Source organism: Ptychodera flava, chromosome 12 (genome assembly GCF_041260155.1).
Source record: "Ptychodera flava strain L36383 chromosome 12, AS_Pfla_20210202, whole genome shotgun sequence".
Taxonomy (NCBI): Eukaryota; Metazoa; Hemichordata; class Enteropneusta; family Ptychoderidae; genus Ptychodera; species Ptychodera flava.
In genome coordinates this window covers 10,352,316-10,380,119 of record NC_091939.1, presented here as the reverse complement: position 1 = coordinate 10,380,119, position 27,804 = coordinate 10,352,316, and the positions used below count along the sequence as shown (strand labels likewise).

The window sequence follows — 27,804 nt, the reverse complement described above, 5'->3', positions numbered from 1 at the left end:
GATACAACTGACAGGGGTCAACGTACGCTGTACGAGTGATCATCTTCGGAAAGTAGCAGTCAAAATGACAAGCAATGTTTCAAATCTGTAAAGTAGAAAGGGGTTTCCAGGATAATACATATATATGTACCGATGGCAACTCGCTAAGGGATGCATCAATCTCAGAGAGGGTGAACACAATGAGGTCGCGCAAATATATTTCGCCTTCAAAGATCTGAAATGTTTTTCTGTATAGCATCATGCGCGTGCGCACATTCTTTTATGATTCGACATTTTTTTAACTTTCTAGCTATATGAATTTTGTCGCATTTGGTAGCAAAGTAAACACTTTTTCAGTTTTGTTTTGTTTTGTTTTTGGGGAGTTTTTCACAGTTTTCATTCTGTAGCTCCCCCAGTTCTACTTGTACCTGTCACCCGGTCATTGCATTTTCAGAAATCCAAACGAACTTTCAAATGACTCTTTTAGTACATAAGCTTCTGCCATAAGCTGCTATCTATCTCAACATTGTGCGTGAAAATTGATGCGTCTAATTCGAAAACTACGACATAATGCATCCATTCATAGCTACGCCTTCCGTAGAACCCATTCAGTCATCGCAAATGAATTTGCAAGGGTCATCGTTTATAACAAGAGGAATTGAGAAAAAGCCGAAAAGAAAAGGGGAACACATTGAATGTCCTTTATAGTCATTCTTAACTGATATATTTCGAAATTCGGCAAATAAAGTATATGCTGTTAGATTGATTCGCTCAGGCCACATTCTCTATAGAAAAATACCAGGTTCTACGGTATAAAGACTGACCCCCAGTCTCTTTGCTTTTCTCGGCGGCAGTTACTGGCTGGCAAAGCGTTCGCCCAACGATCCAAGCGACAGCCTACCACTAACGCGACAGTCTGCTAAAGTTTTCTCTTTCAACTTATTCTGTTTTGATATTTATAAGCCCATGGACTTGTAGCGAGTCTAGGTTCTATACTCAGATGTTTACAAACTTTCGGTTGTGTTCAATTTAGTGCTTCACTTCTTCGGACGGTTCTTTGGAAAAGTTAACATGAATTTGAATTTTTGTTTAGGTTTTGATCAGATATGATTTACACACGTGTGGGCCACATGTGTACGCGTAGTCCAGTCATAGTGGCTAAGCTAAAAACGTATGTGCATCAATACTCGATAATTATGAAAATAAATACAGACCATTTTCATATTTTTGAGGCAGTCAAGACAATGCTAAAGTCATAATCTACACGTTTGCATTCGTTCAAATTGACAACCCTATCTTTATAGTGACATTTCAGATCCTTGAAACCGGCCTCAAGTACAGCTGATTTCACGAACTCGTCACTGACGTGGGCTGCGAACTTCTTTTCTCCAACGGAGTAAAACTTGCCGGATTCACATATCTGCACAAAGGCACCGCCTGGTTTTAGGTAGTTTGAAATATTCTTGACGGCTTGCTTCCAGTGGTCGTTGGTCAGACAGGCGGATTCCAGCGTGAGACTCGTGACGAGACAGTCGAACTGTGGGAATTTGTGTGGTTCGATGGGGTCGTCCTTGAACAAATCACACTGAACCACTTCTTTGATCGTATTGCGCAGGGTCTTCTCACGAGCTTCAACTTCGCTGAAAGTCGATAATCAAAAGTTTAAATTGGTTACTGCTGACAAAATGTTAGTACACATTCTAGAGGCTAAGTCTGGTGTGACTATTAGCATACAGCAGATACATGGAAGTGTGTTTTATTCCCTTAAAATGAGCATATCTTACCTTGTCGCTCGAACTCTTTCCTGAAATGGACAAAATTGCACTTTAATCGATTCATTGGAACGCCTTAAGAGTAAGCCCTCGCACTAACGGCGGACGCACTTCACTATCGTCGACCAAGATTTATAACAAGTACATATATATTCGAATTCAAAAAGAGCCTATAATATACCCATAGACTGTCTAGGTACTCCTATATTAGAAGATAGATTGAAATTGTTACTGATATTGAGTTCTCACGACAACTGTATCTTGTGTGTGCGCTGTTTGGTATGTGCAGATTTGTACTTTTACCATTATATTTTATCACAGAAATGTAGTTTACTGTACATCTTCAACGATATTTTCAATGTTGTCTTTTTCACTCTTATTCAGTTAAAGCAAGTGATATAGGGGTAAGTATATGCACACACGAACATTGATATAATGCACACACGAAAACATTGAACATTGATATATATGTACACACGAAAATACATACTAGTGCCCCAAAGAAGCTGAGTTTTGAATTAACAGGTTGTCATTTGATTATGTTCATACCGTATGCGTAAAAAAGATTTAAAAAGTTTAAAAAAGAAAGTTTTAAAACTGTGGGATTTTCATAGACCCTAGAGAAACTTTCTATGGGATTTTAAATTATTGTTTGTCTTGAGAGAAATGAATTGTGGGATGCTCTTGAGGTTATGGGCAAAAGCTATTATCGCACAGTATTTGAAATTTAATGAGCTGACGGTCAAATATACAGTGGATATTAGCTCCATGAGAATATAGATGGCGCGGCGTTCTGATACAAATCATACTTTCAAGACTTGCCACAACACTTCAAGTCTGCAGCTGATATCATAACAGACAAGACGAAGGAATAAACTTCAGTCCAGTATCACAGCCTCTGACAAAGTCATAACGTACAGTGATTTGCACTGGCGCTTAAGGTTTGGGCAGTCTGCTTGATCGATCGGTCGTCTCCTCGATCGGTGCCCCGCACTCTCCACCGACACTTTGGTACTTTTGAAGAGCAGAGCACTTTTGAAGAGCAGAGTACACTTTCGAATGTTCGAGCACCAGTCCATAAAAGCCTGTGATGATTAAGCAGTCCATGGAGGTACCAGTACCTCCACGGACAGTCTTTATGGATCTATAATAGCTCTGTGCGGTGATCAATACAGTAGATTTTCGACTATCGCAATGAATTGAACTGTTGAGTAAAGGATCCTAAGTAGACTGTTGGTAGCTAAAAAGTGTCTTTATTGGAATAAGCGCAGATTGAAAAGATAGAATACTGCAAATTGATTTCCCAAGGCCGTTCCTGCAGTTCCATGATTATATCCGCACCCATGAAATACTTTATCTCAATGTCAGAATACTGACCTGTGACCTTCCAATTCACAAACGTACTGAATAATCGGCTTCCAGTTGAAGGCATCTTTATCGTCGTTCAACCATCGCTTGATTGCATTTCTATTATCCTCGAGAAATTCACAGCAGACGATTTCGCTGAATTTAGTGCAGGCCGAGATGAGGTCGTGAATACATGGCCCACTACCGATGTTAATCAGACGATCTCCAGATAAACCTTCTGAAACACACAGACATGAGCAAAGTTTAAAAAATTAGTGCTTTTGGCGACCAGTACAATGGCAACATGGTGTGCACAGACCCTTTTACATGTATTAGGCCATATGATTTTGATCATTTTGTGAGTAAATATTGCAATGAATTTGATATGAGAAGCATCCCTTGAATGTTATCTGTTTGTAACGAGGGAAAGAAATGTCAGGGGATACCTTATATAAATAAAGACACAGGGATTACTTTTGTTTTTGCCAATTTGCATATCACTTTGTCAAAATACGGGTTATATTTTTTCAAGCGCAATATACAATGCGGCAATACATATGCAATGATATTATCCAATGGAATACAGAAATAAAACAGGAAATGATTGTTACCCGTTGTTTTACTCATACCAAGCTTTTAAATTTGATACTTTACTAGTATTTATTGTGTTTATGCAACAGTTTACAAATGTATTTTCCTCGCACTCGAGCGTACTTGAATACTCATTATTCACCTTCTCTACATAGATTGCACAGGATAAGCTCTTCTTGGCACAGGTTATCGTAACGTTGCTTGGATAGTCGTTCGAGGCGGGCGGCCGCGGGGCGCCGTTTTTTTTTTCAAGTAAACGGCGACCTGCGGCCGCCCGCCTCGAACGACTATCCAAGCAACGTTACGATAACCTGTGTTCTTGGCAATTATGAGCCAGCCTGGCTTATCATGGCTTGTCAAGACAACTTATTGTAATACGAAGTTCACACTCCCATCCCCAATATTGAATATAATATTTCCATAACACCTCTATTCCAATTTCAACATTTGAGGTGGAATTTGCCTTCAAGTAAACCTACTTGATGATTAATTTTGTCTTTCAAAGCAAATTGTGGACACATCAATTAATTTCCAAATAGAGACCGCATCCACATTAGTAGCCATAGCCTAACTTTATCACATAAACTTTTTGAACTTTATCCAAAACACGTACTTCTTTAGCACATACGTATTAAAGAAGCTGTATTTATTCGGTTTCCTAACATTTACAAATGAGGGACAAAATAATTTTTTTTAAGCTTCTTAGTTATTTCCTGTTAACAAGGTAAAACTAGGGAATCATTTTGTGTAAAATATAATTTTGAGTCTTTATGCAACTCCATGTTTAAAACAGTCAAAATGACCCCTACATTCCCATTTTGACTTTGTAATATTCAAGTTTTCTCTCTTGTTTGGAACACTTTTTAGACCTCGCATCGCGCACTGGAAAATGATAGCGTCTTGTTGACGGACCGAATCCACGGAAACTTCTTATACAATCACCTTGTGGTTCACCAGTGAGCTTACTGCACTGCAGGTTGCTTCTTTGAATTCCAACTTCTTAAGCAGACGCTGTATGCCCACAGTTTGAATGTCAACTTTTCCGTCTAATGAAAGGAAAGGCATTCCAACAAAGCGAAAAGGGAATAACAGCAGTGAGGCGCGCGTACGGAAAAATATAGAAATTGAAAGGGAAAAAATGTTGCCAGGGTGAGAAAAGTAATTCTAAATGGAGTAGGGAGACACAATAGTGCTCCCTTATCCTTCTTCGAAGTCTCCCCCCCCCCCCAACGATTATAATCGTCCACCCCTTCAGCGCATTCTCAACTCTGCGGGTCGTCTGTGGAGGTTTCACCGGTCATCGATCCCTGCGACCTCCCTGACCTCCCGTGTAGGCAGAACAATAGCGACGCCATGATAACCTCAATTCGTCGGATACATGAGTGTACAGAATTTTCATGTTCATTATTGGGCAAAACCCATTCCATTATTTTCCGCAAAACCGCCATCTCCTCAGAATCTCAACCAGTCAGTGTTAAATCCATTGCTAGACTTTATCAAATTAAGCAAATGATGGCCTATTCAACTGTTGAATCATAGACTCCATGGATAGTTTAATATTTAAACAAAAATCTATCTGTTACGCAAAGAACACAGGTTCCTTCTTTTGAACAAAAGCACTGGAGAAAAAATTATTGTTTCAGCTTCCTGGATATTATTTTAGATTTATGTCCAAAAGATTTATGTCCAGATTTCACTGTTCCACCAGACTGTCAATTTTGCTGAAAAGAGCCTAGGATAGTATATATGTGTAGTACACCTCCAGATAAAATTGTTGCAAACCAGCTGTCTGTCTGTCGTTATTAATTAATATCAGTGTGGGCTCGACTGCAACGAAATTAATAGTCCGCGTTTTATTGAAAACACTAAACAAGATACTCTGCTTGTCAGTTTACCTTTCGTGAATATTTCGTGTAAAGTGTTCAACCAGAACGGTAAAAGGCCCTCCTCTTCCGGATCGCCTTCTGGAGTGGAATAGTAGTCCTTCAGGTAGGTATTGGGGTCGAAGTTCTCGTGGTATTCGTCCCCGCTCAGGATACCTGAAGCGCCGGTGGGTGTCTCCATGTTGTATCGCCGTGAAGGTGAAAATAACAGTCGCTGTCGTGCACTTTTAATGGATTTTGAGCGATCAGCGACTGAGAGAGTTTGTTCACCTTGGCACTCAGTTCTCCGATGACCTGTGAACCGAGGTGGAGTCTATATATGTCCCATCACGTGAACGTTCCGCCACTCCATTGTATATGAACGGGTATGCAGTCGTCACACAATACGTAAAGTGCATGCCTTGGGCTGCGTTTACAAAAACCTTTATAGGGGTGACCTGGGAAATTGTTTGTCTGATTTTCAACATCCCCTAAAACATTCTTTTTTTTTTTTTCAATAACCAATTTCAGCTCATAGTAAATTTAATTTAAGTCTCTAACCCTGACAAAAGGTCTTTTGTTCATGGAACTGGTCGTGGGCCTCACGTTTCAAACGTTTGCATGTAGAAAAACACGTGTCACCTTTTCTTGTCAAAAAAACCCCAAACAAACAAACCACAGTAATCACCAGAAAAAATGAAAACAGGAGAGGTGACTTTCCCTCGTCGTAAAAATTTACATGATACATGCATATTCAAACTATTACATTCACACTACAGATTTTAGGTCACTTCTACGTTGGCCCTGGTTTCAGAAAGCCCACTTGAAGGCGCTGTATTAGGTCGACCTATTATGTCGGGTCTGATATTTTTGAAGTCGACACAAATTTGGTATGTTAACGTTTGCGTCGGCTTTGGGCTTAGCTTACGCCCTAACACAGTTGACCTAGAGACTTACTTATTCAAATACAATGTGAACGCTTACCAAAAATTTTCTAAGCTTATCAACGAAAATCTAGAGCTAGGCTAAGGAGCGATCATAGGTCTTGGTGTGAACCTAGCAAATGACATTTGATTGCTCCGACTTAAGTTTTCTTTCCATTCCAGGTACAAGTTCCTGAGACCTTACAGGAGTATTGTCTTGTGTGAACGAGGCCAAAGGAAGCATATGCGTTGAGCCAATGCCTCATGACCAGTCAATAAATGCCTACTGTTCCACTGAAAGGTAGAATGCGCCTCGGGGAGCAGACATTCTGACTCTCACACTTTAACAACTCTTTTGTGATATATCCCTTGTTGAGGCTCATTTTAACGCTCTTGGCGCAAGGAAAATTTTCACCTTCTTGGTTTCTTGAAAATAGAAATTTTTATTTTTCTCCATAGACTTAGCACAGGGATAGTGGCCACTTTGAATTTCAAATATCGGTAAATCTTGGGTGATTCGTTTCTCTAATAGCAAAATTTGTACAGTGACCCCTGATTTTTATTCTTAATTTTGAAGGAGAATGGTTGAAAGACTCCTTGAGAAACGTTGAAGGTATACAGTCACCTGTAATCTAAATATGCCTATATATGGTCAAAGGGGCGTTCCTTGGTATTCAAAATGCCTATGTGAGGGCGCTGATTTTAAAAAGCGGCCATCCGCTTAAAATTTGTGATTGATTAGATTTTCTCTTTCCATGGTAACTGTGGCAAAATTGGAACAGGTTACAGTATACCTTTAAGTCATTCACTTTCGAGGACCATACTAGCTTATCAATAAACTCTACCTCTCAGTCTATGCTGGTGTAAGATTATGCTGTAAATTATTGTGTTTAGACTGTAAGTATAAATTTCTAGAGATTCTGTAATGGACGGGGGTCACTGTAATCTAGACCATTATGTTTGACGTATCTCTTGACGTAAAGTGAATGAAGCAGTTTCGTGTGATTGTGTTGCTAACATTTATGACCATGACGCTTTATATACACGCTACACTGGTCAGAGCAATATTTAATAGGAAATCACTTTCAGAAAATGCGCTGAAGGAAAATATAGAAATAAGTTTTTTTAGGGCTCAATTTATAAAGCTTTGGAAAGTTACAATCATGGTCATGTTTTCAGTTCATTCGGAATAAATTCGTATTTTCAGCTAAATATGAAATTAGAGAATAAGAGTTTCAGTGGAAAGTGAATATTTAGTTATCTGGAACAGTAATATGTCCAATGACTATAAGGAGAATGCAATTATATACTGGGTATTTCTACATCATCCAAGACTAAGTCTGTTTCAACAAATATTTGGAATATTTATCAGATTTTACACTTCATAGAAGTTTGTTGAAATTTAGATTGAGTGATCGCGATATGCGTACAGATATGGATGGAAATCACGTTTAACCAGCTTTATATACCTTATATGAAAACATTGTATGAGAATGCGATAGTAATGAAACTGATGATGAGTTTCACGTATCATTCTGGCGTAAGAATCATATTTCTGAGACAAAAAATGTGTAAAAGAAGTGGTACAGATATTTCTGTTTCTTGGAGTATTCCACAAAAGTACATGATATTAAAAAGGTAATATGAGATCAAATTTCATAATCTAGCCGTATTCATGAAGAATCGCAGGGTCTGCTGAACCCTCCAGTAGCCGACTATATACAGTAACAATGGAGTGGTTTGCATTACGAATTTCTTGAATGTCATTTATGCATTTAGATTGATTTGGTGTAGTAATCTTTAACACATGTTATATCTCATCTGGAACGTACCATATCATACTCTCTGCCATTATGTGTTAGGTATTGAGGATTGATTGACTGATTGATATATATTTTACGCAGCGTGGACGGCTGTGTCAAGTGTGACGTAGGGTGATTTTTCGAAGACTATAAATGAAAGAGCGGAAAGGAAGCTTGATAAACCAGAATGAAATACCAAAACGACTTTTATAATGATGTTCATATTTCACAGTTATGATATGAAAACATTTTGTTAGACTATACATACCTGATCAGCCGATGGGTTTTTTTTCCAGAAAGGTGCATTGGTGAATGAAGTGGGTATGTGTTACGTCATTGTTTCATATGGACTACTGACGGAATGAGCGCGGCCCTTTATTACGATACAACTGCAAACACAAACATTCTCTAAGAATACAACGCTTGTTTTCCAATTGCAGGTAATCTGATTTTTGCTTGCATTAGTAATAAAGCTAAAGCGTTATTATATATTTTTCACACATTTTTCCTTCTGTACTAGATCCCCTTCCCCAATTTTGACTACCACTCCCAGGCAATTTCACTTTCGAAAGTAGTCTGAAGACATTTAAAAATAACGGCGTATAAGCTATAAGTAGAGTATTTATTTTTCTACATTGTGCATGTAAATTAATGCTTCAAATTTCAGAACTACGTCATAAATCGTCCATATAGTACAAAATACAGCGAGTTTCAATCATTTGCAGATTAACTTTGCAAAAGTCATTGAGTCACTTGAAGAATTGCGTACAAAACAATCGATAAAAATATGACATAGTGAATGTCCTTTTTGGTCACATCCATGGTGACACTGAACCACGTAAGATGTTCCAAGTCAAGTCGACAAGAAAGTCGATATCACTGTCAGAATGATTCTCAGAGACTTATACCTATTAACTTTGGATTCTGCAAACTTTCGGTTGTGTACAATCCATTACTTAACTCCATTGTCTGTCCTTACCCAAAAGTAATTCGACTTTTTTATTCTATCAAGGTTTTGATCAGATATGATTGAAACACTCGGTGTGCTAGATATGTATTTAATATTTTGATTGCATTCCGCTGTCATGGTGGCAAAACTAGCAAATTATATGCATCCACATTCTGATAATTATAATTATAAAAATACATCTAGCGGTTCCTTCACATTTTTGTGGCAGTTAAGACAATGCTGAAGTCGTACTGTATACCTTTACACTCGTTCAAATTGACAACTCTATCTCTATAGTGACATTTCAGATCCTTAAAACCGGCCTCAAGTACAGCTGATTTCACGAACTCGTCACTGACGTTGTGGGCTGCGAACTTCTTTTCTCCAACGGAGTAAAACTTGGCCGGTTCGCATATCTGCACGAAGGTACCGCCTGGTTTTAGGTAGTTAGACATATTCTTGATGGCTTGCTTCCAGTGGTCGTTGGTCAGACAGGCGGCTTCCACCGTAAGACATGTGAGGAGACAGTCGAACTGCGGGAATTTGTGTGGTTCGATGGGGTCGTTCTTGTACAAATCACACGGAACAACTTCTTTGATTGTACTGCGCAGAGTCTTCTCGCGAGCTTCAACTTCGCTGCAACAGAAGAGACAAAATTGTTACGCCGACAAAATGTAGCACACAATCCGGAGGCTGATTGGTGTTGCTGGTTGCATACAGCAGATCAGGCAACACACTTTAATTTTCAATTGCCGAAAAAGACCAATGTATATCGGAATTCGCAAAAGAGTTCATGTACACTGAAAATAGGTTGTATGATAATATAGTTGTGGGAAAAAAATCTGTTCATCCCACTGTCAATTGTCATCATTTGTGTGTGAGCTGTTTGCCATTATCATTCTTCTCCTGCAGATCTGTGTTTGTAGCTTCATATGTTATCGCAGAAATGCAGTTTTTCCTGGAGAGCAAACTATATTTCATGTTTTCTTTTATATCTCCCACTTTTATTCGGTACGTAATTTACCAAGCGAATGACGACTACGCACATATATCGCCGTTAACCGTTGAGGGCGTCCGGTGGCCCTGAGAATTCTGGGTTCGAATCAACAGGTGGTGTACTTTGTGGCAGTGCATACTGTATATGTAAAGATTAAAAATATATGTTGTTCCAAACTACAGTTATCCAGCACATTTTGTGACACTTAGAAATTGAAAGTTACAGTTTTTCGCTGATCAAATATTCGGAACTATCACAGTGGATTTTATTGTACTGTTTTCCTTGTGCATGTCAGAAATAAACTGAACTCATGAACTGTGCCTTACGTTGTGTTAAAGGTGAGAATTATCTGTGATAAACGACCTCGCTTAAAGCAAGACAACATCCTCTAAAATTTGATAAAATACTTGCGCTTGGAACTCGATCGTGATGTGCGTAAAATGCACGCAGGTTTTCTCTAGGTCACCAATCGTGTTTTTTGATCAGCAAACGCCGGGGAATACATGAATATTTAAGCTTAATTTCTTTAATGTGATAATTTGAGTTGATGGAAAAATCGTGCTGAAACGATGAAAATAGTCTCAAGCGTCCTCGGGGGTCTTGTGACGTGTACTTATAGCGTTGACCATGACCAACCAAATTAAATCGACATGCTTTAATCACTTTACGTTTTTTTCTCATTTGGAAAATACCATATCCAGATTGTCTGTCAGTGTGTTGTGTATGATTGATAAATGATTCGCATGCAGGCCTAGTAATTGCTTCAATAAAATGCTGTCACAACACAGGACAGAAAAAGCTGAAACACTTTAGGTAGATATGCTTAGGCTTTTACTTATTTGAATGGGTATCCCTGGATTGCTACCGCTTAGACAGAAAGCCTTTCACGATTTTTCACACATTCGTCAACCCCTCCATCACATATAGACGGTGGAGGGATCCCTCTGTACTGTCTATAACCACATGGTATGATATATGTGCACACATGTGACTCGTTTTTTTTATGACGGGAAATAACAGACAAGAGTCCGCTATAGGCTGACGAAATTACTACACTATAAAGGTTACGGTGTACCATTTTTGATATGCAAATTTACACAGCTCCTGGCCGCGGACCTTGACCCGTCAAACCCTGCGAGCTGCTGATCAACATTATTTCAAGGGAGGCACTATACCAGCGGGCATGAGCCATCTCAAATATTATAAGGTTCTTGCTTATTCCTACATACATGAGGGGTTTAAGGCGCCATTGTAAATTATTCCCCTAAAGTATTGCGCGTATCATGGGTCAAGGTTGCATAGCTTTCGAGAGTTTTAAATAGATGTTTTGTAAAAGTTTGAACTATGAACGAAATCATGAGCTTTAATTGCTACCGACGGCCGCTCCCACGAATCCTCATATGATCATTTCTAAGGCCACCAAAACCCCATTTATAATGTTTCATCTCAATGTCAGAATACTGACCTGTGACCTTCCAATTCACAAACGTACTGAATAATCGGCTTCCAGTTGAAGGCATCTTTATCGTCGTTCAACCATCGCTTGATGGCGTTTCTATTATCCTCGACATATTCACTGCAGACGATCTCGCTGAATTTAGTGCAGGCCGAGATAAGGTGGTGAATGCATGGCCCACTACCGATGTCAATCAGACGATCTCCAGATAGACCCTCTGAAACACACAGATATTGGTAAAGTTCTGAAAATTGAACTCTCTGTGCGACCAGTACAGCTTTACCAGAGACAGTAGAAACTACTGTCTGACTTCACTGATTTGTTTTAAATACACCGTATGCAGCCATGGTCCATGATGCAGCACACTGTAATTTTGCAAACAATATTGACGCCAAAGGTCACGGTCACGTAGACCACGGTCCCTCTATAGGGACCGTGCGTAGACCCAGTATTAGATATATGAATGTATAATACGCCATTTGAGCTGCCTATTTTTTTATTTATTCTGTTCATGGACAGTATTTTTTTTTATTTATAAATGGCACACTTCTAATCTTTCAGAGAATTAAAGGCCCGAATTTACGTGCATAAGCTTTATGCGTTATGGAATAAAAAATATGTTGTCATATGTAGAGAAAATCGCTTTCACCATAGTATCTGGTTCTGTATCGAGCGATGTTAATTGTAATGTGGACGGAGACAACTGAATGTTTGTGTGTATTTAACCATTGATATGTACGCGCTTGTCGAGGATCTATTTTTGTACATCCATGCTCGTACCTAACCTAACCATAAATTGCAAAACATGCTGTAAGAGATCACCTGAGCTTTGTTTTGTAACTGAGTTCCCACCGTTATGTAAATGAATCCGATAGAGGTGTTGCCTGTCGCTCACTGGTTGGGTAAACAAAGGTGGTAGTCTCTACTACCTCCTTGGGTAAACAAAGGTGTACGTCTTGAGTACTCTCGTTTCAAACTAAACTGAATACGCTAGCAAAATACTGCACAATCAAATATTACCTTTCGTGAATATTTCATGTAAAGTGTTCAACCAGAAAGGCAAAAGGCCCTCCTCTTCCGGATTGCCTTCTGGAGTGGAATAGTAGTCCTTCAGGTAAGTATTGGCGTCGAAGTTCCCGTGGTATTCGTCGCCGGTCAGGATACCTGAAGCGCCTGTGGGTGTCTCCATAGTGTACAGCAGCGATGAAGGTGAAAATTACACTTGTTGAGGTATGCTGTGAAGAATCAGCGAACGAGTTTGTTCACCGAGTCAGGGACAGTCAGTAGTCTAATCACATTTGGAGTCGAGCTGGACTCTAGCACCTGCATTGTCTAGAGTGTTTGAGGGTCACTACATGTCAAACAACACGAAACATGTCTGTTCATACGCAAATTATACGCCTGAACGCTGTAGGCCTAATACGTCGACCAAAATAGAGTCGGATTGACCTTTGCTGAGTGGGATATGTGGCGCCTCGATGTATAAACTCTGGGAGCTCAGTCGTCAACATATTTGTCATGACGAACACATGGCTGTTACTTTTCAACCGATTTATAATCTACATGTATTTTCAAAATAATTTGCTGTACGCTAATCGGAGTTGAGGAGGGACTGTGAATGAATAGGCCTATACGAATACATATCCACACAACAACTCGGATTTACGGGCAATGTATCGGTGTATGCAAAACCTATGTACATTTGACATGTGTGTTCATCGTCATGCACCAGCAGTATTTATCAAACTTTTCTTCATACCGTGCTTTGAAAAGTAACTGGCAATTATTATTTTTTGCAGTACAGAAGCGACGACAAAAACAATCTCATCAACTCAAATCGTCAATTGTTATAAACCAGTAGACTAAGTTCAAGTCGGTGGATTTTTACAAAATAAAATAATTTGTAATAGTTTCTTTATGTCTCTCCTATTTCATATATTTGGCAGGCCAGGCCAGGGTTTTCTACGATTGAACGTGTTACCTTTGAGTCTGCGCAGTAGTTCGTTAGTTTTTGCCGGATTCGCCGGGAGACACTCCCGAGGCCTGTATTGGTATCGTTCACCCCAGTTATGCGTTTCACATGAAAACAGAACACAAATCATCGCGTTTAATTTACCCCACTCAAACATTCACAAATCACAGACTTACACCAGCAAAAAAGACACTGATGTACACGCGACAAGAGGAAAGTTGGCAACATAAGTATGGTCGGATATACCACAGTCGTTTGGAGAGGTATTCAGCGCTGGTACTATTCGCCCCATAGACGAGTGTACAGAAGCGAGAAATACCCCAAGTCTGGAAACAGAATGGCTATAAAAACCACGCCATGTCACATTCCGTGTCCGATTTCACTGTGAAAATTAGCAAGTTCATCTATCATGCAACCGTCGATCGTTCCTATCATTCTAAAATTTCATACCTGATACTTTATCTGACTCAGAAAACTCTCGTTTCATGTGATTTTCGGCCGAATTCGACGGACACCTCGCCAAAACCTGGGGGTGAGCAACATTCCGGTCACCTCTTGGGTACCTCCACTTTACTGACGTTGGCGCCGCCTACCATGAGGGATGACTGGAATGTTGCTTACGCTTATGTTTTGGCCAGGTGTCTCTCGAACTCGGCCGAAAATCACAGGAAATGAGCATTTTGTAAGCAGATGAAGTATCAGGTATGAATTTTCGTGTGATTTTCGGCCGAGTTCAGAAGACACGTCGCCAAAACATAAGGCATGAACAACCTTCCAGTCACCCCTCATGGGTACGCGGCGCTAACGTCAGTAAAGTGGAGGTGCCCAACATCCACTGTGAGGTGACCGGAATGTTGCTCACGCTTATGTTTTAGCGACGTGTCCGTCGAATTCGGCCGAAAATCACACGAAACGAGCGTTTGTGAAGCAAATTAAGTACCAGGTATGAATTTTGAGAATGATAGGGAACGGTCGACGGTTACATGATAGATGAACTTGCTACTTTTCACGGTAAAATCGAACGTCGAAGATGACATGGTGGCACAATCCCTATACGAAATAGCCATTCTGTTTCCAGACTTGGGGTATTTCTCGCTTCTGTACACTCGTCTATGGGGCGAATAGTACCAGCGCTGAATAGCTCTCCAAACGACTGTGGATATACTTCCATAGTCACAGCAATTTTTAAGCCAGAAGAATTTCGTTGTTTTGCGACGGCTCTTGGCTGAGAACTCTCATTTCCAGAGGTTGTTTCAATTTGAGAGGTTGCTTTGGGTTGCTGTGAGCGAATGGTCGCTCCTGATGAAATTTAGATTTTGGAAAGTGTAGGCCGATAACTATGGAAATCCGGTCACGACATGCGACGTGCGAGTTTGAAACATGCGACCTGCGACTTCGGCATTTAGACCTAGGTGTAACCTGCGACTTCACAACGGCGACATGCTACAAATATAAAGTAAAATGAGGGCAACTCCACACATCGGCTCTACCAAGATTGTTTAATATTACGATATGGTGAATAAAAGGATCATTGCATTTATTTTGTGTGGAATACATGGCGAGACACCGGTGATTCGCCGTAGTGCTTTGACCCTAGTCATGTGATCTGGGTCCCCGGTAAACCGGTTTGTTGATTGAGTGATTCGTCTTAACGGTGTTTCGGAACCAAAATGGGGTTCCTTCATCAGTCCTCTCTTGTTTTGTATCCCCTCCGCTTGGTTGCTTGATAAAGCCATCTTCGTCCTCGAAGAAGGGAAGCCAGATTCGTTATTGATAGCTGTGGTTCCGTAGCTGTGGTGTTTTCAGACGGGATTCATGCCTTTTACGGGCTGGTTTTGACTTTTACGATTTTAACCCCAGTGGCGGGGTTAAAATCGTAAAAGTCAAAACCAGCCCGTTAAAGGCATGAATCCCGTCTGAAAACACCACAGCTATGGACCCACAGCTACGTTATTGAGAGAGTTTAATAGCCACTATTGACTGACTCTATAGTGAGCGATCCGGTGTGTGGTGTCATATTATAATTCAGGTGCAGCCAACGGAGCTATTCATCGAAAAAGCTGTTCCGGGAGCAATTTTTGAGGGCAGGGGAAATTTTAATTTTGCTCGGGCAGAGGACATGTTTTTAAGTGGCAGGGGAGCAAATTTTAGTTTTGTTTTTTGTAGGGCAGGGCAGATATCTGTTGATTGTCCAGGGACAGGGCTTGGCGAAAAACGAGGAGAGGGAAAGCTACGGTACTTTAAAAACGGAGACAGGGGAAGTTGAGCCATGATGTTTCAGGGGATGGGGACACCTGGCAAGTACTTATAACTTTTCATGTCTGCAGGAGAAATGGAACGACAAAATTTTGAGAGGAATTTTTCCAGGGCAGGGAAAATCGGCAAGTTTTTTTTTCACCACAGGGCAGTGGGGAGGGGAAACAGGCAAAAAATAGTGGGGAGTGGGTAAAAATGAAGTTTGAGTGCGGGAGGGTAAGTTTAAAAAAAAATTAGTGGGAGGGCAAATTATGAAAAGCTAATTATTTACCCTCATGACTTAAAGGTATACAGTCACCTGTAATCTAAATATGCCGATATATGGTCAAAGGGGCGTTCCTTGGTATTCAAAATGCCCTTGTGAGGGCGCTGTTTTTAAAAAGCGGCCACCCGCTTAAAATCTGTGATTGGTTAGGTTTTCTCTTTCCATGGTAACTGTGGCAAAATCGGAACAGGTGACATTATACCTTTAAAAATGGTCAGTTCACATTACTTGTCATGCACAATATATCTTATCATAGTAAGGACCCCTTTAAAAGTGCATTGTTTGTTGGCTGCACCTGATAATAAACATGACCCAGCATCGACCGGAGTTTCCGGACGCTTGTAAGGGTTTTTATTTAGGGCATATTTTGAGCGTTGCTAGTGCTCGTTATGTTAACAGTAACAGGTCGCATGATGTCGCAGTTGTGAAGTCGCAGGCCGCAGTTTGACAAACACGCAGGACGCAGGTCGCTGTTGTGAAGTCGCAGGTTACACCTAGGTCTAAATGCCGAAGTCGCAGGTCGCATGTTTCAAACTCGCAGGACGCAGGTCGCAGTTTTGAAGTCGCAGGTCGCATGTCGCATGTCGTGACCGGATTTCCATAGATAACAGTTTTCATCACTTACATTTGTAATTGAACGGTAGGACTAGAATGGTTGGTGAACCTATTCCACAATCTCCAGAATGAGTCGTCTTCTGCTCCCGTCAGTGCATGTGTCTCTTTCGAAGAAGGGAAAGGGCGCCCAGAAAACGAGAATCAGTCTTACAAAATTCACAAATAACAACTGTTGAGGCAAAAATTTCTGTAACAGAACCGAAGAAGGACCATGGGAAATATTAACACAGACCTGTGTTGGTCTCCGTACGGAGATAATCGGTTTAACTTCTGAAATTTTAACCGTCCAATAGTTTGTCGATCTATTACGCATGGTAGTCCATATACAGGAGTACGGATTTTATTACATGCCTCGATGTGAGTGCAAGTCAGTGCGTGGTTTTGAATTGGAACACCCGGGGAGTTTAGCGGGCCGTGTGAACGATTTACCACATATGTAATCGGTATTTACTTCAATAATTCATCAATTTAATATTCGCCCAATTACCATATTTTCATGTGATGGAGTTTTTCCTTTCTGTTGAGGATAAAATATAGCGACATTGAAAATAAAACCTAAAGTACGATGATTTCGTCTCGCGCCAATATAATAATCTGGGTGAAAACATCGGTGTCTAATAAACCAGGGTTGGCGTTAAACTGTTAGAGTTCTACTTAGCAATAGACCGTTAAGTCTTTGGAAGGGTTGGTCAGCATTTTTGCTCATTTTTTGAGCAATGTTGATTTTTAAAAAATCGGTTGCCATGTGAAGGTCGGTCGAAAAAAGGGTGCAAACTTTGAGGAAAAATAATGATGTATTCTGTAAAATCTGTAAAAATGTCATATTTTGGAACGCGAAACAAAATAATCTTCCCTAGCATCCTGACCGCCTCAACCCAAAGATCTGATGATCCATGCCTTAGAATTTGCGAAACTGTTTTCTCTAACTTTGGCAGATTTGACTTAGTTGATTTAGACGATTCACTGTCCTCTGCTTGTGTCTCCTTGAACAAACAAAGTATTGATATGAGTATATACTGCCGTACTCATGACCAAACCAAAAGCCGTAACGTAATCGAGTGTCTAGCGCTAGTTTCCGAATCTGCGTGTCCGAAACCCAACTGTTCATAATTTTGAGTTCCATTCGAGGGATAGATACCACACTAAAGCGCTCCTCTAGCCCAACAAAAATCATAGACAAGATGAAATCTATACATCCAAGATCAAAGGGTCCATCCGTGGAAACCAGCGAGCGAAAGTACTGGACGTTGTTGTTCTGTAGCAGATGAATATAATATGTGCCTCAACAACACAGATTCGACAGTAGAAATTTAAATTCCGATTTAATATGTGCGAATTAAATTATATAAGTTCAAAATTGTGAGCAAGATTGATGATAGGTGATGACGGGCAAGAGACGAACTTTTGAAAATTCTGAAAAGTCGTTTTGAATTCGTAAGATTGATACTGATAATTAGTTTGCACGGATGAACCGCGGTTCACCACACGTTCGCCAGGTGCACGGTTTATCAAACTGTCAATATGAGAGGGGTGGGGCCACATTGTTTTCAAGGTCTTAGCACGGTTCCTCTATGGGAGACCATGGTCCTGGTAATCGTACTTTTACCAGGTCGGTGTAGAGATAAGGGAAAATCTGTCCAAACCGGAATTCAAAACGAATAGGAAGCGCAGCGAGAGATCGACGGCTCAAAGTGATGATGTGGCGAAGTTTAGCTCTGAGATAAGGACCAAGGGGAGAGCACAGCAAACACCAAAGGCACATGACCGGACAAAAAACAAGTTACAACATGATTGTGGTTTTTGTATATATATACTTATTGCTTCTCTGTTATTGCACTAACCGTCATTATAACACTCTGATAACGAAGTAGAAAAAATTGTCAATAACAATTGAAATTATTTCGTTGATTTTTTAAAATAAAGCGTTTATTGTTCTTCTTTGGTAGAGTTTAATATATTGTCATTATACTATTACAGTTGTTACAGAGTTCACGATTCCCCGAGGAAGATAATTGTCGATGGCAACAGAGTAATCTGTAACTTGTAAAGAAGTTTTTGCAGGTTATGGAAATTCTCTTTAAAAGTTTCATTCTGTTCGTTCCTGTAATAAGGAGTGAAAGCCATCGCACGTAAAGACAGTTCGCATAAACTTTAAGCCTGAGGCAGTGAGAATATGCATACGATAAAGCTCTGGTTTCCGATGTGACATGCTAAATGTTGGTACTTTATTAAGTCGATAGGGCGTTCCAAGTTGCATCAAACTGCGGCGGGCGTGGCCTGAGGTTTACGCTGAGGTTTGAAGTCGCAGTAACTGCAGGTGAAAATGAAGTAACCGAGTGCGCCTCCCAAGACTACAGTGAACAGTATCCATGTGTTGTACGTCATCACTAGTAGCATCATTACGTATGCAAACACCACTTGCAAAGTGTATACGATTGCCGACACGAGGTGATACTTTAACCTGTAGAGTAAATGAAAAATCGGAGATAAATAACACTGAGGATACTAGTAAATGAGCAACCTTATTTCTGTTTGCATTGCAATGGATTGCGAGACTACATGCACGTACTCTTCAATGCAACTGGCACAGGGTCGTCCCTTCAGAAGTTGACATTTTCAAATATTAACTGGACTTCGGCGTCGTTTTGCTCAACAATGACATGTTGGTGGAGCTCAAAGATTGCTAAACGAAGATAATAATAATAATATGACTAATTGCATTTTATCATTTGATTATTGGAACAAGGTCGATGATGGAGGGACCGTATTTGGGTCTACACACACTTTTCGTGCGAAAAGAGAAGCCGTCGCGAGTAAAAAGCAGACACCCTCGTTCCACGACGTGAAGGTGATACGAACCTCGAAAATGACAGAGCGAAAGACTAAAAACAGAACATAGAAAATGCGAGCTTTTACGAGAAAAGTTTATCCATGCTTCGCCTGGGAAACTTTGGCTCACTCTGTTTCAATGGAGAACTTTGAGGCAAAGCATTTCTATGGCGTAATCTCCACAGTACATTTATGTGGTGACAGTTACATATTAAATATCACTTATGAATTGTCAGCAGGAATTATGTCAGATGGAAGAAAGTAAATTAAGAAAAAAGTTACCCTTTTGAATTCATGGAGATGGTAATTTCTTTGTACAATTTACACGTCCTCTGTACTCTTGTTTTGGATAATGCTGTATTGTAATCTAGCCATCGAGTGTCCTCCATGTCCATCGACAATGTTTTGGCTGCCAAGCTGCCGCTGTGGTTGTGATGACAGCGCGCTCCCTGGTGGTTGTCATCTTCGGGGACATCGCTTTTTTCCTCAAGTCGGCTGTAGTGACTGCTCTTGGTTTGCCGCGGGACATGTCGGCAACACGGACAACTGGATCGGCCAGGGAGTGCTCGGCACTTCGTCGTTCTCAGGGACGCATCGTCTACCAGGCGACCGCACTTTAGCTGACGACACCGACGACATCGGCTGTGTTTTGTCTGCAGGTCCAACGCGGATAACAACTGTAGGTCGCCGAGAATCTCGACTTTATCGGTAATCTCTGCATTTTTCGTTTGAGAGCCTGAGTCTCCAATAGCGTCTACGGAAAATTGCACGACCTGCTTTTCTTCTTCTGCACTTGTAATTTTGTCATGATCAAGGCGTTCTATACGGTTTGCATCAGCGGATAGGTCATGGCTGATACTGGTATTTACTTGCACTTCTGGTCGAACAATTTCGCCGCTTACTTTTTCACCATTTTCATTTCTGGGAACTTCTATCGATTTTAAAGGTTTCAATTCAATTCCACATTGAACATTTTCATGTTGGCCTTCCATGGTATCAGTGGAGGTCTGTAATTCGGATTCATCAGCGGTTTCGGTTCTTCCACTCGCCTCATCTCTTCTTATAACGAGCTGTTCTGTTTGTTGTTGCGAAGTCACAACACTTTCGTCCCTCTCGTTAGAATCCTTCAAAGTTTGGTCGTATGATGTCTGTCGACAAACGCAGGCATACCTTGTCGACACGCCGTAGGGATGGCCTTGAACCAACCGTGAAGATGCACTTGCGCCTGAACAACAGGGATCAGGGAAGGAGTAGCTGAAGTCCTGCTCCAAAAGTATACTTTTCTTTCCGGTACGAGTGAGTTGCTTATTGGTGTACGATTTCCCGCCATTTCTACGACATTCGTGCCCAGTCCGATTTGTTCGGTTGTCTGCTTGTATCTCGGCCTCCACTGCTTGGCGGGCAAGCTTCCTCAGAGCGCACTTTATGGCTTCGAAGAACGTTGCAAGGACGAAGACAACTAGTAAACACAGCACGAATTCTGGAAGGCAAAGTTTATCGTTTATTACAGAATATTCAACGAAACACTAATGAAGAGATAAAACATCGTGAAATCCGGGTGCCACGACTATAAAAAACATATAGCGACAGAAATATTATGTAAATGTTCGATGGATTCAAACGGGGACTTCCATATATAATGAAAACATATGTTTTGACTTCTATTTTATTTCCCCTGAACGGTACTAAAATATCCAAACATATGTTTTGATTTTACCCTGTTTTTGAAGCTTAGGATATTAATATTCAAAGAAACCTTTTTCGATTTTATAGGTTTTTAAATAAGATTTGTAAACCAAATGAAAGTTATATGTATTAAAGCTCTGGCACCGGTGCATATTCTCGGCTGGTTAAAGCGACCAGTAGTAGCTGGCCAGTCTTAAACATACCTTTACTTTTGACGATGTCCAATCCTTCAATTAGAACGTTGAAGAGCCGGAAGCCACCGTTGAAACATACCTATTCAAGATGATGATCAAAGTAAACTGCATGTACTAAATTACACCAAAAAGTCGGGTGAAGTTAGTCATAAATTAATGAATAATTCAGCGCAATTGACTAGAATAGTGTAAAACACTTGAGGCGAATTCTGTAGGAAAACGCCTGTTTTTACTGATTTCATACATTTTTCATTGCGACTTTATTCAAAAAACATCAGATTCTAAAGTGAAAGGTCAAACAGGTGATCATATAACCGAACAAAAATAAGTTTCTTTAGCCAATTTCCAAGTTTTGGAATAAACCCTATTAATTTACAGTTCATTGATGACACAAATTATGGACTTAATCAGTTGTTGCCCTCTCTCTCTCTCTCTCTCTCTCTCTCTCTCTCTCTCTCTCTCTCTCTCTCTCTCTTTGCACTTAACAAACACACTTTTATCAAAGCAATATTTCTCATCAAAATGACAGAAAACCTCCTCATACTATATATTTTCAAGATGATGATCAAAATTTGAATGTTAAATTCGGGGTAGAAAATCTCAATTTTGGTATTAGTGATGAAAATTATTTAAGCTAAAAACTTGACTTTGTATGAAATTGAATGTTAAATTTGAAACTATGGTTTAGGTAGAAAAAATAGTTTGTTTTGCATGATCTATTCTCATTCTTATTGTCAAGGATTGAAAGAATAACATTCAAAAAGTGATTAAAATTCATGGTAAGCAAAATTGAAATGACTCTTATTCCAAATGTAAGAACCCCCTATTGCTAAACAAAATTGTGATTTTTATAGAGTATTTAAAGAACTTAATGTGAAAATTTCACAAAATTTGACCCTGTCAGGGTGAAGTATTTTTTTTTGAAATGTTGAAAGCGGAAGAAATAAAAAGCCAGGAAATCGGGTGATTTGCATAAACTGACACCTCTCTCTCACCAAACTAACGACTGCTTCTTATGCTAAAAGGTGAACTGGAGGTGAACTTGAACCCTGCCAATAAATACTTTGGGTAACATTTTAACAAAAAATAAACGAATCTTTGCGAAAGAGTTATTTTGAACAAGATACGCTGTGTTACGTGCAACGCGCTAAACACCTAATCCCATTCATTCAACCACGTGACCCCTCTATCACAGGAACCGTGATTCAATCAAACGTCTGTTTGCAATCAAAGTACACGTATAGTAAATAAAATAACACGGGTCAAAGGTTGCCACGAGAAGTCTATCGGAGTGGCTCGGTAAACAAGAGTATTATCTATAAACGGCGTTCCGCTATTTGCTAATTAGACTAGCTGCTATTATGAGTGGCGAAACTTCATGCGATTCATACTTGGGGTTAACGATTGACTGTACGATTATCAATTTTAAGGAAGTGCAACACATGTTGGTGAATTTCGTGACGTAGCCTACCTGATGAGCGCCATGACCTGTGACTGGTACCACATGTTGCTCATGTGACTGCTCCATCATGGCTTGGTTGGTCAACAATCAATGTCGAACTCCTTTGAATGAAACTGTTGCTATGGAGGATAAAACGAAATATATTAGTTTTCACTGTGTGGAGAATGACACTCTTAATCACTCGACTGTTGCCTCGATAAGTCCTGCCTCTCTTCGATGGGTACGTGGCCGGCCGCGATCGCGACAGGCACCTCAACCAACCAGCTTACGGGTACACGTCGTCGACAGATCACATGTTTATATCTAATTACCATACAACTGGCGAAGCGCACGTATACACAGATGCCATGCCAGATGCACGATGCGTCGATCACAGCTTTGGTAAAATTTCAACCCACAAGTCCACAATCAATTATTGCTTACACTCGGCGCCTGCGAAAGTGATAACACTGACATTTTCAATATTCGTCAGAATTTATTTATATTCGCCACTTATTGCCCAGTCACGATGTAGATTATCGGTATTGTTTGACAATGACGTAACCTAGTGGGTGTCTGACGTCATTGTATTTTGTACATACGATGTCTCAAACAAGAACTGACACAAAACTTGCCAACAACATGCCTAATTACTAATCTAAAACAAAGACAACAAAGCCTTTCGAATTCTAAGCTTAAGAACATCGTCCTTACTTAGTCCCGTCTCTGTATAAATAACAAGTCACTGTCTTCTTTCACCTGCTTCATCGGTCCTCACTGTGGTTCTCAGAACGATTTACCCACTCTTTTTGCACATCCGATGAATCGCAAATTTTCTTTTACAATTTTTGTTCATACTACATACGATTTTCACGTCACACCAGTAACCTCAAGAATATTTATGCTTAAGATTAGATCATCCACCATTTATCTATTCAACGTTATTATCTGATTTGACCAAAGCAAGAATATCGTCTGCGTCGTGCTCATCTGCGATTCTCTCCAAAAATAGGAATAGAATAGAATTTCATCTCCATGAAATCTGTTACAAACTTCTAGAAGTCTGGTTGTTACATCTTTACCAGCTTTCACCAGTATCAAGGCCAACTTGTAATTTTGTGCGTTTTGAAGTTTCCACCCAACCCACCTCTTCGAGATACCATCCAATCTCTTTAACCAACGCACTGATATGCAAATGTCATATGTTCATCTACTTTGTGCCTTCAGGCAATCCGATCGCCACACCATGTTTGACGTCATCACCAAGATTGAATAGGGTGCCACCACAACATCTTTTCTATTCACCATCTTAATTATAAAGAATTCTTCAAAGGATTCAAAGTCTTCTTCCTATTGCAATTAGCTCATATTTTTAATGTTTTAAGTCCTTGCCTTCAGATCAGCGCGCCAGCTTTTAAAAGGCTGGCGGGTCCTCATCTACAATGAGAAGGGCTCGCCGCCTTTTTTGTTGAATCATGCCAAGTGCAGACACAATAGATCACTTTACCTTTTACAATAATTTCCTGAAATCATGGATAGAATCGTAAGGATGGCTCCCGTACTATTACCGTGCAATTTCTATCTGGCCAGGCACGACGGTTGAAGTTTGGAACACTCGGGCAGCCGTTCATGAGTTCTATTCTTCCCGAGAAGAAAGAGCAGACGCGAAATATTACTTTGATATTCTGTCAATCCAACGGTCTTCAAATTCTAGATATCAAATTTTGGAAAATAAGTGTAACCAACAGACACGGCGCTAAGCTCACTGTTTAAATAACCATCATAATTTTTGAAGATGATTATGCTCGTGCACGTCAAAAATTTGCTTCGACATTAGTTGGTGTTTACACGGATTATGTCTTTCGGCGTTCCGTTTGCCAGCTTGAAAATGACAAAAAGGAAAAAGTGAACCTTATTAAAGATCCTATCGAAACGGGAGACGTAGTTTAGTTTAATGTGGATTTTCTTACGAGTAAATTTTCTTCAAATCGAAAAAAAAATCTTACCGCTGTTTGCTCGTTCCCTTCAGCGTCAGTGTCTATAACGCTACCTGCAAAAACTGCAGACTAATACCGAAGTGTTCCATACGGGACGAGCTTTACGGAGATCGAAATGACTACCAATATTTTTCACTTGCGGTCGATGAAACAGGACAAGCAAACGGACAGCAGCCCCTGTCAGTTGTGGGTGTTGACTCCGTGCACGCAATGAACTCCCTACAACTTCCTCCTCCTGTTCTTATGATACACATCAATGGTGTCGCCGCATTATCTGTTGTGGACCGTTCCATTTCATCGTTAACATAGGTAGGAAATCGAGTTTGTCTGCAGTTTTTCTTCTTTTGGAATGTTATTGCGCTGGTACCATTAAACTTTAGTATTTTCAGGGACATACCGAACAACCAAACAAATGAAAACGTCCTTGCAGCATGTATAGTATTCCGAAATGTGATGGTTTGTCTTTAATTCATTTCTCAACATTTCAACTGTGATGGCGCTGTTTGACTACCGCATCGTGTGTGATTATGCAGACAATACACGGTACATGTATATAGTAATGCTGGGAACCTGGGATTTAATTTATTGAATCCATAGTTTCTCACTGTTCGTCAAGAGAATCTGCTTTGATATTGTGAATGAAACAAGTGTATCATATGCTCCAACTGGTTTTTAAACGTTGACAATTTCCAAAGATTATGTTTTAGATCATCCACTATAGTCTTCATTTTTTAAAGTTTGTTTGGAAAATGCAGCTCTTGTTCTGTTTCTGGGCAGGGCCCTAGTGGCTGTACATTTAAAAATTATTTCATTGTCTCGTTTTTCAATAAAAGGTTTTCTTTCACTATTGTGTACAAGTTTTTTAGTACCAGTAATTTTACCGCGCTCAGCTGAGACAATAGATCGTCCAGTGAGTGAATTGAGTGTGCAGAGAATAATCGCATCCAAAAATATGGCTACAAATGTGTAGGCTGAATATGCAGACAGAAGGTGTAGTGTCAGTGACCACAACAGTATGACATACATACATCTGTATGCAACTAATTGGTTACGTTGTACTTTGCCTTTAGAAAGCGCCATTTTAAATTTGAAATCACGCGAGAATACCCAATATCCCGGACAATAAATACTACGCCATTATCATCAACACTACGGCTCGAATTTTGAAGTTACCGTATTCGGTAGTACGTACCTGGAAGCTGAAAGACGTAAACGTTTGTCCACACTTTTTCTTTTTGAAGTAAAGAATAGAAACCAGGCGTCACCGTGCACACTTTGGTACTAGAGAAATAAGTTACTAAATATTTAACGACACCTGAAATCCAAAGTAGCCGCCATCCCTGTGTCAATTGTATGGAGAAAAATTACATTTCTCATTTTCACAAAAAAACAAGCCAGTGAAAACTTTACTTACTCTATGAGCTCGAAATGAGCTTTGCAAGTGGTAGACCAAAAAGCCACTGTCAAAGTCTTAAGTTCCGAATATATGTCCCCGAGGGAGTCATGAACACAAATAATTGAAAAAGTTTCTAAAGTGCAGTTTGTGGGATTTAAAATGTGTTTAAAGACCCGCAATGCTTCCTCTTTCCACACTAACTTCACGGTTTGACTGCCGTACGTTCCGGGCGAATTGCCATTTGCCATGGTGGAGTAAACCGAGGAAGTTAGCTGCACCCGGAAGATCAATTCAAAAGATGCAATTGAATGTGTTTCTTTTTCATTTTCATAGAATTTTGTTAAAGTTACAACAATTCCGCATGGCAGGAAACTTTTCTCAAAAGTGAAACTTTTAAGATACAGATGTATACCCACCTCACCAGACGACTCCGGTCAAAGAAAGACCCTGTTCTGACTATACATTGTATATAACCGGACTCCCGTCTTTATCTCATTAAATATTCAGTTTTATTAACTAAACTGAAATTACTATATCTGCTTGCATATCGTTGAATATTTTCCCACATTTGCAAAATCTGAGGGTACTAAGTGACATTGCTCACAATAGAATATCTTGAATATATTTTAAGCAGAGTTGTGTACGAAAAGGTCTGCTACCCGCATAAGTGTTTCCTTGTATAGTGTAATAAACCATACATAGCGGCGATGAAGACAACGTTTTCATAAGTCAGTAAAATTAAATGAAATTTAGAGACCACATTTTCGAATTTTCCGATGAACACAAAATTTTCCTTATAAGGACCACAATTTCGTGGACAAAGTACGGTAAAAACTTGAAGTTATCGACTTCGATGAGTCAGGGGTCATTCTTATTGAATCTACAATGTGTAAATGTAATATATGCCAATCGCACACTAATCGTGAGTATCACGCTATTGTGACGTCATCTATCCGGGGGGATTTTGGCGGGTATTGTTTGCCATATTTAAATACACCGAGCGATGAGTAATGTGAAAGAAATGAAAAGAACAACCAGCAACACTCTAAACTGATGACGTAACAGAATTTGAAAGTAGGCATCGAGCCAGCCAGCAACACCTTTGGTCTTTTTTGTACTCGGATATTATATCCATACGTTTACTTTTTTTATTTTAATTCGGTATCAGAACATTAAAATAGGTGCCGATACCCTTTACTTCTAAATTGTTTTAATCCTGTGCCATGAGATGCACAGTGCATCAGGAAAATGCCCGTGATGTGCGATAAACAGCCTTCAAGTTGATACGATTTCTGTTAATTTAAGTCAGTAATGGGTAGAATTTCAAAAAATTGCTGTTCACACACATTGCATTTCTCTTTTTTTTATCTTCCTCCTTACATGCGATGCCTCCCGGAGTATAAACTGCCCTAGTTCTGTCTGCAAACTTAGAGCGTTAGCATCATGTGATACCAGTCTCTACGTTGCCGTAACCA

At 40.0% G+C, this 27,804-nt stretch overlaps 3 protein-coding genes across 4 annotated transcripts; all 3 read right to left on the bottom strand.

Moving 5' to 3' along the window:
* Positions 1–656: 656 nt before the first annotated feature.
* On the bottom strand, positions 657–5,874 carry LOC139144955 (indolethylamine N-methyltransferase-like). The gene is made up of 3 exons (XM_070715791.1): positions 5,585–5,874; positions 3,129–3,336; positions 657–1,619 (listed from the first exon to the last, which is right to left on the bottom strand). Exons 1-3 carry the CDS (start codon positions 5,751–5,753, stop codon positions 1,199–1,201), a joined length of 798 nt encoding a protein of 265 aa, XP_070571892.1. The 5' UTR covers positions 5,754–5,874; the 3' UTR covers positions 657–1,198.
* A 3,005-nt stretch (positions 5,875–8,879) lies between these two features.
* On the bottom strand, positions 8,880–13,123 carry LOC139144953 (indolethylamine N-methyltransferase-like). Its single transcript, XM_070715790.1, has 3 exons — positions 12,699–13,123; positions 11,688–11,895; positions 8,880–9,861 (listed from the first exon to the last, which is right to left on the bottom strand). Exons 1-3 carry the CDS (start codon positions 12,865–12,867, stop codon positions 9,438–9,440), a joined length of 801 nt encoding a protein of 266 aa, XP_070571891.1. The 5' UTR covers positions 12,868–13,123; the 3' UTR covers positions 8,880–9,437.
* A 5,454-nt stretch (positions 13,124–18,577) lies between these two features.
* Positions 18,578–26,826, bottom strand: LOC139144950 (uncharacterized). Of its 2 annotated transcripts, none has more exons than XM_070715787.1 (5): positions 26,746–26,826; positions 22,967–23,076; positions 21,505–21,574; positions 19,898–21,095; positions 18,578–19,247 (listed from the first exon to the last, which is right to left on the bottom strand). In XM_070715787.1, exons 2-5 carry the CDS (start codon positions 23,024–23,026, stop codon positions 19,043–19,045), a joined length of 1,533 nt encoding a protein of 510 aa, XP_070571888.1. In that variant the 5' UTR covers positions 23,027–23,076; positions 26,746–26,826; the 3' UTR covers positions 18,578–19,042. The 2 variants fall into 2 exon arrangements, with proteins under 2 accessions (XP_070571888.1, XP_070571887.1); XM_070715786.1 differs by lacking the exon at positions 26,746–26,826 and adding an exon at positions 24,943–26,719.
* Between the last annotated feature and the right edge of the window lie 978 nt (positions 26,827–27,804).

Coding starts and splice junctions, on each gene's coding strand:
- LOC139144955 (XM_070715791.1), bottom strand. CDS start 5,753: ATGGAGACACCCACCGGCGCTTCAGGTATCCTGAGCGGGGACGAATAC. Junction 3,337..5,584: donor ACACGAAATATTCACGAAAG/GTAAACTGACAA, acceptor TGTGTGTTTCAG/AAGGTTTATCTGGAGATCGT. Junction 1,620..3,128: donor TGTGAATTGGAAGGTCACAG/GTCAGTATTCTG, acceptor ATCGACTTTCAG/CGAAGTTGAAGCTCGTGAGA.
- LOC139144953 (XM_070715790.1), bottom strand. CDS start 12,867: ATGGAGACACCCACAGGCGCTTCAGGTATCCTGACCGGCGACGAATAC. Junction 11,896..12,698: donor ACATGAAATATTCACGAAAG/GTAATATTTGAT, acceptor TGTGTGTTTCAG/AGGGTCTATCTGGAGATCGT. Junction 9,862..11,687: donor TGTGAATTGGAAGGTCACAG/GTCAGTATTCTG, acceptor CTTCTGTTGCAG/CGAAGTTGAAGCTCGCGAGA.
- LOC139144950 (XM_070715787.1), bottom strand. CDS start 23,026: ATGATGGAGCAGTCACATGAGCAACATGTGGTACCAGTCACAGGTCAT. Junction 21,575..22,966: donor CAGGTCATGGCGCTCATCAG/GTAGGCTACGTC, acceptor CATCTTGAATAG/GTATGTTTCAACGGTGGCTT. Junction 19,248..19,897: donor ATCTCCATGAATTCAAAAGG/GTAACTTTTTTC, acceptor TTTACTCTACAG/GTTAAAGTATCACCTCGTGT.